Source organism: Telopea speciosissima, chromosome 10 (genome assembly GCF_018873765.1).
Source record: "Telopea speciosissima isolate NSW1024214 ecotype Mountain lineage chromosome 10, Tspe_v1, whole genome shotgun sequence".
NCBI classification, from domain to species: Eukaryota; Viridiplantae; Streptophyta; class Magnoliopsida; order Proteales; family Proteaceae; genus Telopea; species Telopea speciosissima.
Genome location: NC_057925.1, coordinates 1,256,651 through 1,274,243, shown reverse-complemented (window position 1 = coordinate 1,274,243; position 17,593 = coordinate 1,256,651). Strand labels below are relative to the sequence as shown.

Below are 17,593 nucleotides of genomic sequence, written 5' to 3'. Positions count from 1 at the left end.
TGGTTTTAACTCCTCAGGAGTAAATCCCCTGGAAGGAGAAAAAAATGAACAATTATCTTGGCTAACACTTTCCAGCAGAAGTTTCAACTTGCAATGAAAGAAGACAGAAATATCTTTAATCAGATGAACACCTGCACTGCCCGACGAGCCAACTGAGCTGTGCGAATGCGACGAGCAATGCTTGAAACCCTCTCTCGAGCAAAAGAGTCGTCCAAAACAGAATCACCACCAACAGCACGCACTGCAGCTGCCATGGCTGCAGCCTCCCTACTTCCAACATTTGGAATGGAGGATATAAGAGAAGCTTCTATCTCCTTCCATTTACGCTCCTCTTTCTCCAAGAGCACCTTCCTCCTTTCTTTTCCCTTTCCCTCTTCCTCACGTCGCTGTATTAAGATTTCCTCCTCCATCTCCTTTTCTCTTATGTAACTACATGTCAATAATTTAAAAAAAATAATAAGAAACAAATGGAAAAAGGTCCACACTTATTTAGAGATGCACAGACAATAATGATCACTAAATGTGTGAAGTGATATACCTCTCCTGTATTATTTCAAATTGCCTACGGTCTTCAGGCATCCATTTCTTAATCTTTTTGGCACTTAGGTCTGAAAAACCTATGCTATCAAGAAAAAGTCGCAGGCGGACTTCATCCTGCCATAAAACAAATGGTAACCCATAGGTGACAATGCAGAAGTAAAAAAAAAAGATGAGAAATTTTGTAAGCAAGCAAATTAGCATTATTAATCACCTGTACTCTCTCTGCCTTGGCAGTCAAACCAAGCAAAAGAAGCAAATAACCACCAAACTTATCCCACATATAGACCCATTCTGTATCGATTGCCTCTTCTAAAGCCAGAATACGGGCATGCGCACACATCTCTCTCCAGTGGCCAACATCAGCAGATGATTCACGCCAAAATGTCTTTCCTGCTATTATTCTATTGAAGAACAATCCTGCAGCTAATTCCTCATTCCTCAACTGATCCCTCAATTTCATAACATCTGCTCTAGGGAGCACAAAGTTCCCTGCCCTATCTCGCATGATTGTAGGATCTCCAACTAGAAGAGCAGCTGAACTAGCAGACCTCTGTGGTGCAGAGTAAGTACCAGAGAGAGCATTTCTGGTCTGCAAGGTCATAAAGAATGCAACTTCGCATTAGTTTTGTAAAATCTGATACAAATAAAAGGGAGGAAAGGTCAATCAACAGCTAAAACAAAACCAGAAAGTTATAATAAACCACAACACCTAAGAAGATACGCAGGGATACAAAACTAATTTATTTTCTATGAAGGGAGCTAAACCAATTAGGGTTGTCAAACCTTTCACTCAGAAAGAACTAGCATCTTGGGTATAATTAGTAATTACTTGCCTTAAAACAAAATATTAAACCTATTCAAAGTCTTTAGCAACCAAATGTTTTGTTACAAAGAATGTATTATGGGAATATGGGTCATAAAACAACAGGAGCTTGCTAGAAATGGCAGATATAGGTTATAGCTGTACTAGATGGAAAGGGCTTTCGGAGTATGAGGTACCTGCTCAGGGTACTGGAGCAGAAGTTACTTTCTCAGAAACGTCAACATATCAAACTCCCACTGGATTTTACATTTTGAACCTTTTTACTAATATTTCATTTGATCATGCAAAAGCAGATCCATTTTCGACCAACAGTCTATTTCATACTCTTGCACAGGATCCAATCAATTGTCAAAGAAGATAGTAGACCAAACATATTTCAGAAGAAATTTTACTAAAATGTAGCAGAAAATACAAGTACAATGTTGTCACAATACGACAATGCAAATTGCAAAAATCTCTATTAAAATATGCCCCATTGAATGTTTCCCCAATTTTTTTTATTAAAACGAAAAAAAAAAAAAGGGAATAATGCGCTTGTACCCAGTGCATGAGGCTCCCGCCACTTCGGGGTCTGGGGAGGGTCATAATGTACTCAGCCTTACCCCTGCTTCAAAGAGAGGCCATTTCCAGAGACTCGAGCCCGTGAGCAATTGGTCACAATGGAGCAACCTAACCGTTGCACCAAGGTCCACCCTCATAGGGAATAATGTGAACAAGCTAAAATATTTCAAAATAGTGGAATCATTTTTCCCTTGCCAGATGGGAACTGGGGCTTAGAAAATGATTGCCACAAAAAAAATAAAATTTGTAATAACAGTTTTTCCTTCTACCAAGTTTCACAAAATGACAAGATTGTTATTTCATAATAATGGAATCAATGGCCACTTTTATAATATAGTCACCCTGAACTCACTGTCAAGGCATTCACCCTATTTCTTTGACACTGAAACTTGATCAGTAGAAATGGATCAGGGTACTCTATCACATGAGCACCCAGAGTCGAGCCAGGATCCATCTTTTTTTCTTTGGGGGAGAAGCACAATGCACTCATTAGGATGCATATCCCATCTTACAGTGGGTCCACTATAATATACGTATTGGATTCTATTATAAAGTCAGAACCTGGATTAATTTGATAATGTATCCATAACTAATGGAAACCACTAAATGCTCTTTAATAACTAGACAAAAATCAAAAGATTCCTTAACCTATACATTTGCATTGACTGTAATCATGGCATTAAAATCTTATTTAAGCGTATTAAACTGTTAATTCATGTAAATACAAAGAACTATAAGTATATAGTAAATTTCCCAGATATATCAGTGTGATTCTGTGTGTGTGTTTGATAGATGGTGAGAAGGCGTAGCGTACATCAAGGTAAACAACACAGCCCACCACTCTGGATTTGCCCCTATGACCACCTATGTTTGCCATATGGAAAATTGGGACAGATTCGCCATATTTCTAATCATCATTAACAGAGATATATATTGTAAAAAAACACAGTACAATCTCAACCACAATTGAGAAGATACAGGGCCAACCAGACAGACAATGAACTCAAAGTCATTTCAAGCAAGAAGATGTACCTTAGTCGCAGAACGAGCTATTGCCTGAACAACAGTTTCCTTACTTAGAAAATGTACAGCATCTTCCATCATCTGGCAAATAGAAAAATCAATGTCAACCCAGTCAAAATTGCAAGAATTAGACAAACATCAAATACAAAACATTTGTTTGGAGATAAAGCCATCAGACAATGAAGTCAGCGTTCTTATGGCACCAACCTTAAGTGTTGAGCATGGACGAGACACAGCAAACCCAAAGGCTACAACAAGTGTAATCGCTGATACAGCAGCACCAGCGAATGGTGGATAAATTTTCAAACTAGCGACAACACCCCAGCCTTCAATTGCCAATGCAATTCCATAAAGAACAAGGAATGCCGCACTGTCAAAGAATGGATGTAGCAGATATTAGAGACCAAAACAGAAACAGCGAGTCAGCAACATCAACAAGAAAAACCATAAATAATGATGAGGAGCAGCAGGCACAGTAGGAACTCATGGAGCTTCTATAGGAGATTGTTAACGGATGACCCAGTGACCCTAACCCAAATACACTAGAGTGTCTAGGTTCATTACGCACATTTTGCACACATTGCTTATGTTAGGATTTATTTCCAGAATTGAAATGATCTATGATTATAAATAAAGCGGTGGCCTCTGTCTTTTTTTTTTTTTTTTTTTTTTAACCTGAATATTACCTGAGACCCGGGCTGGCCCCTATGCTTTTATTAGAATCAGGAAAAATAATAAAGAATACAGGGGGGGACATACCGCCTTACCCCAGCCCAGTACATCAATAGGTCACACCACTCAAGAATGCCTAACCACCCTATACAAGAGCATAAAGAAGAAACAGCCATTAACATCGTAGGACAGGCAAACCGGCCTTGTCCTCACGAAGAATGGTATGGAGTTGTCCCAAAGGCATGCTCCCAGGCTCAAACCTGGCAGATGTCTCCGTATCACAGGAATACTTTGCTAACCAGTCAGCCGCTCTGTTGCTCTCCCGGTAAGCGAACACAACCCTGGCCCGTGTAGCAGCCACTAATTCTTGAATCTCCTTGTAGTAGTACCATCCTTCCCATAGGTTGCTCCTCAACAAGTTAACTGCCTTGACAGTAGCTTCTGAGTCACAGTTAACCACCACATCCACTAAACCCATCATCTTGCACAGTTTCAGCCCATCCCTCAAGGCCCGTAGCTCTGTCAGTGAGTTAGTGCAAGGGCCATAAAAGTTCGCAAAAGCAGCCAGGACTTCCCCTTGTTTGTCCCTAATGATCCCCCCCCCCCCCCGCCGCCGCCCAGGCCAGGGTTACCACGACAGGCACCATCCACATTCAGCTTTACCGCAACAAAAGGAGGGCACCAGTATACTGGCAACGGACCTTTCATCTTGGGGTCTGGTGCAGACAAGCCAAGGCACTGCAAGATCAACCCTTCCCTAGCAGAACCGTGAGAACCTACCTTAGCCGGGTAGGTTAACTCCCTCGCCCAGGTTTTGATGCATTCAATGATGGAGCTGGCTGTCCTCCTTTTTTCCCCGTGCCTTCTAAAGTTCCTCTCCTTCCATAGCTCCCAAATGATTAGGGAAAGTAGAATTCCTATAATATACGCACAGACGTTATTGCAGCCTGCCAGACCTTGCCAAAACCTTGGGTGGGAAGAAGGGGTATGTCAAAAATTCTGGAGAAGTGTTCCCATACTCTGGTTGCCGTGCCTCCAGTGACGAGACGGTGGCCAAAATATTCTTTTCTCTCATCTTTCTCAACTTGGTATCAGAGCTCAATCGCCTTAGGGATTTTTTTAGAATCTGCTGCCGCCGAGGCTTCGGCCTCTTGGTTTAGCATGGTTGACTGAACATGTGCTAATGCATGTCGCACCATACTAACAACCACTAACCACCACCATTCTACCTACCACTGCCGCCTCTACCGCCACCGTCACTGCCACCTCTGTGGCCCTTTTTGCCCTCCTTTAGGGCTTCTTTTTTGCGCCGATCACATCAGCCTCCCACTGCCACTGCCTGCTTGCGCCAGACCATCCAATCCCTTCCGGTGCCTCCGCCTGGATCTGCCAAGGCCTGCCGACCTCTCTGCCGCCCTGTTTAGGCCACCGCCTGGCCTCATTTGCTTCTGCCGCCTCTTCCAGGCCCTCTGTCGATCTCTTTAGACCTTGCCGGCCCTTCTGCCAACCTGCCCAAGAGCTGCCAGCCTTTTTCTGCCTTGTGCCGACATCCCTAGCAATTTTTTATGGTCCGTATGCTTTCTGGCAGTCACTAGATCATCTTATGTGTGACCTTTTTTGAGGTTTTTTTTTTTTTTACCCGAATATTATCTGGGACCCGGGAAAGCCCTAATGTAGCTCTAGATAGGTAAAGGTCCTACTAGAGGCCAAATATCCCGGATCCAATAACAAAGGAACTAGGGGGCTGCTGGTTCTGCAGTTCCAATAGAGAAGAATAGGAGTTTTAGGTCAAATTCTAGGGTTAAGATGAAGGGGATGTGAGATTGTGATAAACAGTAAAGTTGGGCAGGTGTTTAGGATGATATTGAATTAGGTTTAATTAGGTTTAAAAGAAAATTAGAATTCCAGAAAATTTAGGGTTAGGGTTTCGGGTTTTGGAAATAGGAAAGTAGGTGAAACTAGGGTTTAGGGTGGGAATTTTGGGATGCACTTTGGATCGAGTTTAGGGGGCAGTGGAAGGGAGGTTCGAACCAATTTTGGGCTGGTTTTGATGGTTAGGTTAGGCTGTGGAAATTTTAGGGTTTGTAGGGCTTTAATGGAGAAGAGGGAATTAGGGTTTGAATGACAATTTGGAGTAGCAGCCTAGGGTACAAAAGAGGGGATGCTAAGGGGAAATTATGGTCCAAATCTGATGAAATTCTGATGAGGGAGGAATGCTGGACAGGATCAAGGGTGATTAGGGTTTATGAAATCAAACAAAAACAAAGGGGAATCGATTGGGGGGAAGTAAAGGGTTAGAAATAGAATAGGGTCTCAAACTTACAGTACAATCCACTGGCAGCAAGCTTGGACAGCATAGAAGGATAGAACCACCTTCAATCTTAGGGATCCTCCCGGCCGTCACAGCGCAAGGAGTCATAGGAGATCCACCTACCCTTTCCACCTTGATAGAACTACAAGGATGCAATCTCACAAGGAGCAGCAGCAGCAATGCAGCACAATTCTGTATTTTTTTTAAATCATCAACTGTGTGGTGGGAGCCTCCCACAATTTAATATTTATAATAAAAGGCTAATAGCCAAATCCTAATACAATCTAAACACTTCTCTCACTTAAATCGTGGAAGGGTAGGAATAAACAACTTAAAACCAATTAAAACACTTAAACTAAGACGATTCCTAAGTAGCCAATAGGATATAAGACCCTATTAGCCAATAGGAATATTTCACTTAAATTGGACCAACGGTTCAACCGGTTCAATTTAAAACACTAAAACATGAAAAATAAACTAAGTATTGGGCTAATCCCGTATGCAACCTATGAACCCCTAGTTTAGGCCCATTAAAGTGACCTATTACATAGAAAACCCTTGGGATCAAAGGCCCAACATATATAAATATCCCAATCCTAGACTTATTTGTAAAGAAATAAGCCCATTTCGATGATGAATCTACATCAAGCCCCTAAACTTTTATTAATGAAGGTGGAAAATAGAAATAATTACAGGGGGGGGACATAGCCGCCTTACCCCAACCCAAAGAAGCAAACTCTCTTGAACACTCATACACCCCAACTCTAACAAAAGGAATTTGGAAACAAAAAAGAAACAACACCATTCTCTTCAGTCAGGACTCACCAAGTTGAATGGACAATTATCTTGCGCGGTCACGCGCATGTCTCCTTACCATTCATGGTAATCAGTTCTCAGGGTAAATAACTGGTGACAACCCTATGCCTACAGAGGCTTCTGGCAAGGAAAATTGGTTAGCAAATGATGCCTTGATTATGTCCTTCTTGTTGAATTCTATGGAACCAGCCATCAGTCAAAGCTTTGTTCTGTTGAATACTACGAAAGAACTAGGGGAAGTTGTTAAACACACCTATGGACAGACCAGTAATTATGCTCAGATCTATGAGCTTCGTCGCCAGGTTCGTGACACCACACAGAAATAATTGCCAGTGCCTGCATATCATTCTGCCCTCACTACCTTATGGCAGCAACTGGACTTCTATCACCCCGTTGCTATGACAAGCCCTACTGATGCAGCCAAATTTGCTAAAGAATGTGAAATGGAACGGGTGTATAATTTCCTTACTGGTCTTAACCCAGAATAAGATCCGATTTGGCTTCAAATCTTGAGTAGAAGCGACTTCCTTTCACTTCTTGAGGCTTACAATATGATTCAGCATGAGGATCGCCGTCATTCTGGTATGATTCCTCCTGTTGTTCCCACTTAGTCTGCCTTTGTCACTACTCCATAGTCCTCTATATCAGTGGATACTGGTGGGACAATTAGCAAGTCTGGTGCTACTCGTGAACCTGTGAAATGCAACTATTATGGTCGTCCTCGTCACACTCGGGAGACTTGTTGAAAACTCCATGGCCGTCCTAAAGGTGGTGGGAAAGGAAGAAAATCTGGTTCGACTCATCCCCAGCCTCACTTGACTGAGATTACTGAGGCTTTAACTGGCTCCTCCTCTATGTCTGCCGAACAGCTTGTGACCCAACTCCAGCGTATGATGACCAAGCTTGGTCCTACATCTTCTACCACAGCACCCCTTACCCCGACTGCCTCTCATTTAGCCCAATCAGGTATTTTTCTCGCTTCATCTGAGACTAGCCCATCTTGGCTCCTTGATTCTGGGGCGACGGACCACATGACCAGCACTTCGGATCTTTTTCATACCTATTTTCCTTGTTCTAGAAAGGACAAGGTTCAAGTTGCTGATGGCTCCCTTTCCTCTATGTCTGGTAAAGGCACTATTACCTTTACTCCTACCATTTCTTTATCCCCTATCCTCAATCTCCCTAATTTATGTGCTAATTTGCTTTCTATTTCTCGTCTTAGTACTGAGCTGAATTGCAGTGTTCACTTTTATTCTACTCACTGTGTTTTTCAGGATCTAACGACGGGGGCAATAATTGGATATGATAAAGTATGGGATGGTCCCACAACATGGATCAAGGCTCTCTAATTTCCTCTCTGCCAGTCTCCGCTAATACTCTTACCCGAGCAGAGAGCGCTCTAACTCAGCTCCAGCAGTGGCATCGTCGTCTTGGACATCCCTCTTATCATGTTTTGTGTCATTTATTTCCTTTGCTAAACATTGTTCTTTGGATGATTTACATTGTGATGTTTGTGAGTTTGCCAAACAGACCAGGTCTTCATATTTTCCTAGTGACAATAAAAGTTTGATACCCTTTTCTATCATACATTCAAACTTATGGGGCCCTTCTAAGGTTGTTGCTAGGGGTGGGTTTAAATGGCTTATTACCTTTATTGATAATTGTACTCGCTTGACCTGGGTTTATCTTCTTAGGACTAAATCCGAGGCTTTTTCTTGTTTTCAATCAGTTCACAATATGATTCGCAATGTGTTTAATGCCAAAGGCCACGTCTTACGTAGTGACAATGGCACTGAATGAATTGATGGATCGTTTCTACAGTACCTTGATTCTCATGGCATTCTTTCTCAAACTTCCTGTGTTCGGACCTCTGAACAAAATGGCATCCCAAAGCGAAAAAACGCAACCTTCTTGATGTTACTAGAGTACTGATGTTCACAAATCATGTCCCTAAGTTTTATTGGGGAGATGTGGTTCTTACTGCTGCCTTTCTTATAAATCGGGTTCCTTCTAGTGCCCTCCACTTCAAAACTCCAGTTAGCTAGCTTCCGGATCCTTCCCTTGCTTCTCACCTTCCCTCCCAAGGTATTCAGTTGAGTTTATTTTGCGCACAACTCTTCCCCTTCTCGTTCCAACCTGGATCCTCGGGCAATTCGTTGAATCTTCTTAGGGTACTCTACCTCCCAAAAGGGGTACCGGTGCCATCATCCTCCTACTTGGAAGCTGTTTGTTATCATGGATTTCACTTTTCATGAGACCGAACCCTATTATCAGTCATCTCTTCAAGGGGAACATCAACTAAAGGAAGAGATTCCTTCTACTACCCTTCTTGTGATTGATATTGTTCGTGTTCAAGGGGAGAGGCCTATTCCAAGTAGCAAGGACATCATCACTTATACGCGAAAGAAAGAGAAATAGCATGCTCTGCCTGACCCAATTTTACCATTTCCATCTACGCCTCCTAAGCACGATCCACCACAAGATGATAGTCCCTCTCCAGGTAACATTTCCTCTTCTTCTAATGATGACCTTCCCATTGCTGTTAGGAAAGGTGTCAGATCATGTACCTTGCATCCTATTTCCAATTTTGTGTCCTACAAGTCATTATCACCTTCCTATCGTGCATTTGCTTCCCTGTTATCCTCTATATCTATTCCATAGGGCTGGAAAGAGTTCATCTTAGACCCAAAATGGAAAGATGCTATGGTAGAAGAAATGTCTTGACGTGAAAAAATAAGTAGGATACAAATGGGTTTTTCCCATCAAACAAAAGGCCGATGGTACTATAGAAAGGTACAAGGCCAGATTGGTAGCCAAGAGATTTAAACAGATTTACGGTATTGATTACCAAGATACCTTTGCTCCTGTTGCCAAAATAAACTCCGTTCGAGCAATACTTTCTTGTGCTGCAAACCTCAAATGGAACCTTCAGCAACTAGATGTCAAGAATGTCTTTCTAAATGGGGATTTGGAAGAAGTCTACATGGACATCCCACCTGGTTTCAGTTCAAACTCCACAACACATAAAGTATGTAGACTCCGAAAATCTCTTTATGGCCTCAAGCAGTCTCCTCGGGCCTGGTTTAGCCATTTCCAAAGGCTATGCCGAAGTTTGGGTACCGACAGAGCCAAGCTTACCACACCTTGTTTGACAAACACAAGGAAAAGAAAATCATTGCTTTTATTGTTTATGTAGATGATATAGTCATAACGGTACGGGCGATGATGATGCAGAGATCTCCTTATTGAAGACTCAATTGGAAGCAGAATTTGAAACTATGGATCTTGGACAACTTAGATACTTCATAGGGATTGAAGTTGCCCGCTCTACAGAAAGCATTTTCATCTCCCAAAGGAAATGTGTCCTAGACCTTCTCGAAGAAACAAGTATGCTAGGATGCAAGCCTGTTGATTCTTCTATTGAGGTAAACCATCAACTTAGCTGCACAGGAGGTGACTCAGTCGATAAGGAAAGATATCAGCGTCTTCTAGGAAGACTGATATACCTATCTCACACTAGACCAGATATTGCCTATGTTGTGGGAATTGTTAGCCGATTTCTTTATGACCCAAAGGCTCCACATCTTGAAGTTGTATACCGGATTCTTCGGTATTTAAAGTCCTCTCTTGGGAAAGGTCTTCTATTCTCTAATAACAGCAACTTGAAGTTAAAATCATTCATTGATGCTTATTGGGCAGGGTCCATAAATGATCAGCGTTCCACCTCTGGATACTGTACCTTCTTAGGAAGAAATTTGGTCACATGTCGTAGCAAGAAACTCAGTTATATTCAGGTCAAGTGCAAAAGCTGAGTACCGAGCCATGGCACAAGGAGTTTGTGAACTACTCTGGTTAGAGATCTTTCTCAAAGATCTGGGCATTACTTCTGAAGACCCCATGAGACTCTACTGTAACAACAAGGCTGCAATCAGCATTGTCCATACTCCAGTACAACATGATCGAACTAAACATATTGAGCTGGATTGCCATTTCATTAAGGAAAAGCTTGAAGAAGGCCTGATATGAACACCTTCTGTCACTACTAAAAATCAATTGGCTGATGTTTTCACCAACGGTTTAACTTCTAAGTCATTTCATCCTATCGTATTAAAGTTGGGCATGCGAGACATTTATGCACCAACTTGAGGGGGAGTGTAAACGAATGTTTTAGTGACCTGTGACCTAGACCCAGATACCCTAGAGTGTCTAGGTTCATTATGCACATGTTGCACATGTTGCTTATGTTAGGATTTATTTCCAGATTTGTAATGATCTATGATTATAAATAAAGCGGTGGCCTTTGTCTATTCGATAAGCCAAAATCATTCTTTTCTTTCGTCTTTCTCAACTAATATAAAACCTGCATAGGCATTAAACAGTGTCCAAAGTCATATGTACATTTGGACAGGTTTAGCCGTTTTTGTATTATTTGTTTTGCCTTAAATGCGATCATAAAGATATTTTTTCCTTCTGGGATCAATATTTTATAGGGGCAATTAACTCCCCTACACTCACCCTATATTTACTCAAAGTGATGCAATCCAGGGTTCCGAAAACCAAGCTTGGATCCCTTATGTGCCCACTTAAACAATTAAGACCCAAGTACAAGAAGTAATGGCAAATTTATAATTAATAAGAGTCAAATAATTAGAGAAAAAAGAATAAATTGTGGGTAACATTGAAGTTGTATAGAGAGGTGTTGCAATTTGGGGAATGATGGCTTGTCAATTGACAGAGGTCTAGGCTCTTTATTTATAGTAGATAGAATAGGGTACAAGTACAGTACTGCCCCTAGGGACAAATCTACCCTTATACCCATATTACAACACTACCCCTCAAGTTGGTGCATAGATATCAAACATGCCCAACTTGCATACAATTGGATGAAAAACTCTACCACTAAACCCTTAGTAAAAACATCTGCTAACTGATCACCAAACTTGACAAAAGGAACACAAATAACACCATGTTCTAACTTCTCTTTAATGAAATGACGATCAATCTCTAAATGCTACGACGGATCATGCTGAACAGGATTATGAGCTATACTAATGGCTGATTTACTATCATAATATAGCATCATAGGGAGTTGAACTGCAACACAAAGATCCTAGAGAAGACCCTGGAGCCACAGCAACTCACAAATACCCTGGGCCATCTCGTGAAACTCAACTTCAACACTAGATTGAGTAACCACAACTTGCTTCTTGCTATGCCAGGTAACAAGGTTACCACTAACAAATGTATAGTAACCAGATGTGGACCGCCTGTCATCAAGAGAACCAGCCCAGTCAGTATCAATAAAAGCTTCTACACGCATGTGACCAACAACAACAACAACTTAACCTTATCCCACCTAAATAGAATCGGCTACACAGATCCTTACAAAAAAAAAGAATATAATAAGAATAAAAGAAAGGGAACACAACAACCACACCTACAAAATAGTCTAAAACACACTAATTTGGGTCAGCTACACAGATCATTGCCCTCCAATCAGCTCTATTCGACGTCATACTAGGAACAAGACCTAAACTATGCATGTCTTTCCTCACCACTTCACCTAGGGTCATTTTAGACCTGCCCCTAGCTCTTTTAGAATCTTCAATCTGAATCAAGTCACTCCTCCGAATTGGAGCATTCGGCGGCCTCCGTTGAACATGGCCATACAACCTTAGAGGGACTTTCTCGAAACTTATCTTGAATTAGGACTACTCCTAAACCAACTCTAATATGGTCATTCCTTGACTTATGACTCCTGCTTTTGCCACTCATCCATCTCAACATCCTCATCTTCGCTACACTTAGCTTTATCTAGATGACGCTTCTTAACTGCCCAACACTCTGCGCCATACAACATAGCTGATCTTATAACTATCCTGTAAAATTTCCCTTTAGGTTTGAAGGAATCCGTCGATCACATAACACTCCGGATGCACCTCTCTACTTCAGCCATCCTACTTTAATCCTCTGAAAGACATCTTCTATATCACCTTCCTTACTAATGATTGATCCTAGATACCTAAAAATGACACATTGCGGAATCTCCATCTCATCAACTTTCACCCCTTCATTATCCATCCCGTAGTTGCTAAAGTTACATACCATATACTCCGTCTTCATTCTACTTATCTTAAAACCTTTTGATTCCAAGGTTGATCGCCATAATTCCAGTTTGGCATTAATTCCATCTATTGTCTCATCCACCAAAACAATGTCATCAGCAAAAAGAATGCACCAAGGAACCTCATCTTGGATTCCTTTGGTTAACTCATCCATGATAAGCGCAAACAGATAAGGGCTTGAAGCTGATCCTTGAATTAACCCAACTGTAATTGGGAATTCACTACCTTGATCCTGCACGGTTCTTACACTAGTCACCACACCATCATACATATCTTTAATTAAGTCCACATATTACTTGAAACATTTCTTCTCCCTAGCACCTGCCAGATTAAATTTCTAGGAACTCTGTCACAAGCGTTTTTTAAGTCAATAAAGGCCATATGGAGATCCTTCTTTCTCTCTCTAAATCTTTCCTAGTGTCTCCTAAGTAGGTAGATAGCTTTTGTTGTGGATCTTCCTGGCATAAAACCCAATTGGCTCTCCGAAATAGTGATCTCTTTTCTCAGGTGTATTCGATAACCCTCTCCCATAATTTCATGGTACGACTCATTAGTTTTATGCCTCTATAGTTGTAGCGACTTTGGATACCGCCTTTATTTTTGTAAATTGGGACCACCATGCTTCTCCTCCATTCATTTGACATTCTCTTAGTGCACAAAATCTTGTTAAACAACTTGGTTAACCAAGATAAGCCACAAATTCCTAAGCTCTTCCACTCTTCTATTGGGACCTCATCTGGGCCAGGAGCCTTGGCTATTTTCATCTTTCTTAATGCTTCTTTTACTTCAGAATCCCTAATTTTACATATAAACCTCCGACAGGTGACTTGATGTGTAGTGCCTAGAGGGGTAATCTGGGGATTTTAAAACATTAGAGGAGAAGGAGAGGTGGGACTTTGCTTTTCTGGGGGAATCAGAAAAGAAGTTAAAGGTAAGGGCCTTTGAGTAAATAGGGTTTTGCAACCCTTTAACAAAAACCTTGTGTTGTAATGGGTACAAGGGTAATATTGTCCATAGGGGTATTATTGTTTTTGTTCCAATTCTGGAATGTTCCTCCTCTTATTATAAATAAAGAGGCTGTGAGCACATTGTTCACAAGCCAGTATTCACGAAATTCCACACCTTGTAAGACTTTCAAACCAGCACCAAGAATGTATACCAATCAATGGTTAAGCTCTGATACCAAGTAACATATTAGAACAAGAAAACCGAGAGTAACGGAGGAGAGAGAATATGAAAGAGGGAAAGGAACACTGTCTAGAGATGTTAGATCAAACTAGCAGTCCCTTCCCCCCCCCCCCCCCCCAACAATGCCTTTATTTATATTAAACCAGAATACATAGAGAGGATTCCTAATCCTACTAGGAATCACAAAATAGAAACACAGTTACAATAGGAAATCAAATTAGGACTAGGACTTGACTAACCATAGACTACTAACTCTAATTACAAATAGAAAAGGGAACATAAGAGATAGGTATCTCGAATAGAATAAGGAATATTCTAATCGAGATACACTGACCCTAGATGCTCGATATACATTCTTAACCACCCCACTACTAGATCCATCACCCCAACAAAAAAAACAGTATTGTTGTGAAAAAAAAAAAAAAAAAAAACCACAGTTAAACATTGAACCAGCTGTGATGGACATCATCTAACAGTAATTTGTAAAAGTAGCAGAAGTACTTCTGTTATTTGTGCCTTCCAAGCATGTTTCTTTCCTACAGAAGTACTCTACAGGAACAAAAATATATATCTCTAAATCGGAAATATTTTTTTAGAATAGAAACATTACCAAACAGACCAGTAGCTTCTAGGAGTTTCTATTATTCTGCTTCCTTATTCATCATGTTTAGGTAATTTAGGAAGGTAACAGAATATCGTCATTATTAGAAATAGAAAATTAGGGAGCCATGAGTCCGTATATTATGGATTAATCAACCACGTAATGCAGTGAATATTGATTCATTAAATGAGATTTTGAAGGATTACAGGATAGCAATTGGTTGAATGGTGTGTACGTGTAAATTCCCAGGGTCACTGCCTGGTTGATTAAGCATACTTCTGTCTTTTCTATACTGGTAATCGACTTCTCTGTTACAACTTTATAGTTTTGTATTCTCTGCAGTTCTAATATGCCTTCTTGAAGCCTGTTGATGCTCTGGTTTGGAGCCTAAGTCCAGTCTTCAAAATCATCCCATAACCCCTACCATCCTTCACAGCCATATTTTGAACCCCAACTCCTGTCATCCAACCCTGCTAGACACCACCATACAACCCTCCATTTTAACTTTGTTTCAAATAAAACCAGAACCATACTCTGTTCCGGCCAAGACTTGAAGAGACCCCTATCGCACTGGAATGCTTTGGTATCTTTCCATGAGATTTCAGCCATAGTTGGGACCCACCAGGAACGCCATTCGACTGTAATTTCAGCCCTATCTGAGTCCTACATCTTCAGTTATTAAAATCTCCCTAATCTGTCCTATGCAAGCCATGGCCCTATTTCACCAATTCTCAGCCCTAATACCTTAGATGAGGGTTGGGGTTCGTGGCCCCTCCATCAAGTCTAAATTGGATCAAGGTACTATTTACTTTATTTATCTGTTGCCCGCTTTTCAAGGTCAAAACTTGTCTTCTGCATGGTTTTGACACCAACTATGAAGTCAAATTATGCACAAGACAAGTTGATCTGAGAAAGTTATAGCAAAAAATATTGACGGTTCATGAATCTGTTGTGGGACTTCAGTTCTCCACATCAATAGCTAGTCAGGGTTCAGCCCAGAAACCACAAACTTCAATCCTTAAGAACGAATGGAATACTTTGGCACCAGTTCAAAGAAAGTTTCTCCTTTTTTTTTGGGACTAAAAGTTTCTCCATTTTCAAGATATGAATCCATTTAACTTCCAAGTGTAATCTTTTAGGAACCATAGGTGTGATTGCCTAGGTCTATGTTCTTCTCTCCTCCTTTCGTCCTCTCTCACTACGTTCTATTCAAGTTTTCCATATTTCAATCAATGATTCAGGTAACCCTGTGGTTGTGTCACATGACTCGCACCAATAGTGACTAGAGTCCCAAATTGTTCGCAAAGAAAGATGTTTTAACAGGGTAAAAGGAAAAGAAATCAATCAAATATATGTAAACCCTGAATCGCTGATAAACCATTCATAGGAAATTAAACGAAGGATGCTATAAAAACGAACCTGACATTTTTTGCACAATCTGCATGTGTGTCATAAACATACACGGGCAACACTCTTGGAGAATAGACAACAATGGGAGGTGAAAGAAGAACCTGTGAAAGAGTGCTTGTTCTGTGTCATTAAAAAGTAGATGAAGCCAAAACAAGATGAAATTATCCAAAACCTAGACAACAAACGAGAACTCAACACCAAATAAAAAAAGTTTAATCAATTAAATCAAGTTAGCAATGTAGTGCAATATTTTACTCACAGTTAGTGCCCTTCCAGCAAGAAGAAACAGAAACGAGAAGTAACCAACTGATGCTCCAATAAATGGATTACCTGGAAATAATTTCATTGCATAAGAGGCAATTCGCAAGATGGTGAGAATCTCAGAAACACAGTTAACGTTCTAAAAACTAATATACACTGCTAACAGATTCTGTCGTTACCTTCCAATAATCCAACCAGAAAAGCAGCCAAAGCCAGAAGAAAAGCAAGGAAGCAGACTACGAACATCTGCATTCGGGTCAAATAGAAATTGTTCGAGGCCCAGTAGTGGATAACACCGATGGCTAGGACCATAAGTAGGAGAACTAGAAGGAATGCAACTCCTATCTGTAGCAATAATCAAAATAGAACAAATCATTACTACTCAAAAGCTTCCATTTTCTATTTAATTTCACTTCCTTTCCTTTTCCTTTACTTTCAAACATACGAAGCCTAAGAAAAATCATAAGACAAAAAGCAAGACCCACCGTCCATGGTTTGACTATAATTACGACAGCTGATATTGCACCAAGCAAAAGAAGAAGACCAATGCCAACAAATACATATACACCTCGAGAAAGTTTCCAGTCATCATCTTTCCTGTAAGCAATTGGTGTGGCAGGAGTAAGAAGTTAACCTGGCTCACATTACAATGAAATGTGTTCTTTAAAAGTTTAAATCAAGGATGATGGGCTTAAACTCACCATTTATAAAGACCAGAACCAAGGGAGAGCACTGCTGGGATGCAAACCAAGGGAAGTAAAGAAGCGAGGAAATCACCATTTGTTGGAACTTGATCATCCCGAGAATTCACCACCTCCAAATAAGATGCACCACAAAAAACCACAAGAACAACTACAGCAGAAGGAACACCAACATAGATGCATGGAATTACATGTTACCTCCAAGACAATGTTTGCAGCAATTTAAGAGAGTCTCATTATTCTAACTGAAAAGTTCCAATTGAGCAGGCTTGACATACTTACCAGCAAATAAACCAACACAAATAGCAGAAGAGAGAGAAAAACGATATGTCGTGAACCAGGATGCAATTGGCAGCACACCAGTAACTATCAAAGCAATTGCTGAAGCCATTGCCCAGCCAAGGTACACAGATGATGCATATGGCAAGGTGAAACTTTTCTGATCCCCAGTCAATCCCTTGTAGCCTAATTCATCTAAAGGTTTGGCTGATACTATAAAACCTAAAGATAACACAGATCCAATGAATAACACGACACAAGCAGCGAGAACAGTACCCTGAA

The 17,593-nt window shown here is 40.8% G+C and overlaps 1 protein-coding gene across 1 annotated transcript in view; it reads right to left on the bottom strand.

Annotated features, from left to right (window-relative positions):
• The window catches only part of LOC122641750 (calpain-type cysteine protease DEK1-like), a 70,694-nt gene that overhangs the window by 10,645 nt on the left and 42,456 nt on the right, over window positions 1–17,593 (bottom strand). Inside the window, exons 11-21 of the mRNA XM_043835040.1 lie at window positions 17,315–17,585; window positions 17,033–17,183; window positions 16,817–16,928; window positions 16,511–16,676; window positions 16,330–16,400; window positions 16,080–16,171; window positions 3,155–3,317; window positions 2,957–3,028; window positions 752–1,129; window positions 539–654; window positions 132–429 (exon numbers count right to left, since the gene is read on the bottom strand). Coding sequence (XP_043690975.1) covers window positions 132–429; window positions 539–654; window positions 752–1,129; window positions 2,957–3,028; window positions 3,155–3,317; window positions 16,080–16,171; window positions 16,330–16,400; window positions 16,511–16,676; window positions 16,817–16,928; window positions 17,033–17,183; window positions 17,315–17,585 — 1,890 coding nt within the window. The remainder of the gene's footprint in view (window positions 1–131; window positions 430–538; window positions 655–751; window positions 1,130–2,956; window positions 3,029–3,154; window positions 3,318–16,079; window positions 16,172–16,329; window positions 16,401–16,510; window positions 16,677–16,816; window positions 16,929–17,032; window positions 17,184–17,314; window positions 17,586–17,593) is intronic.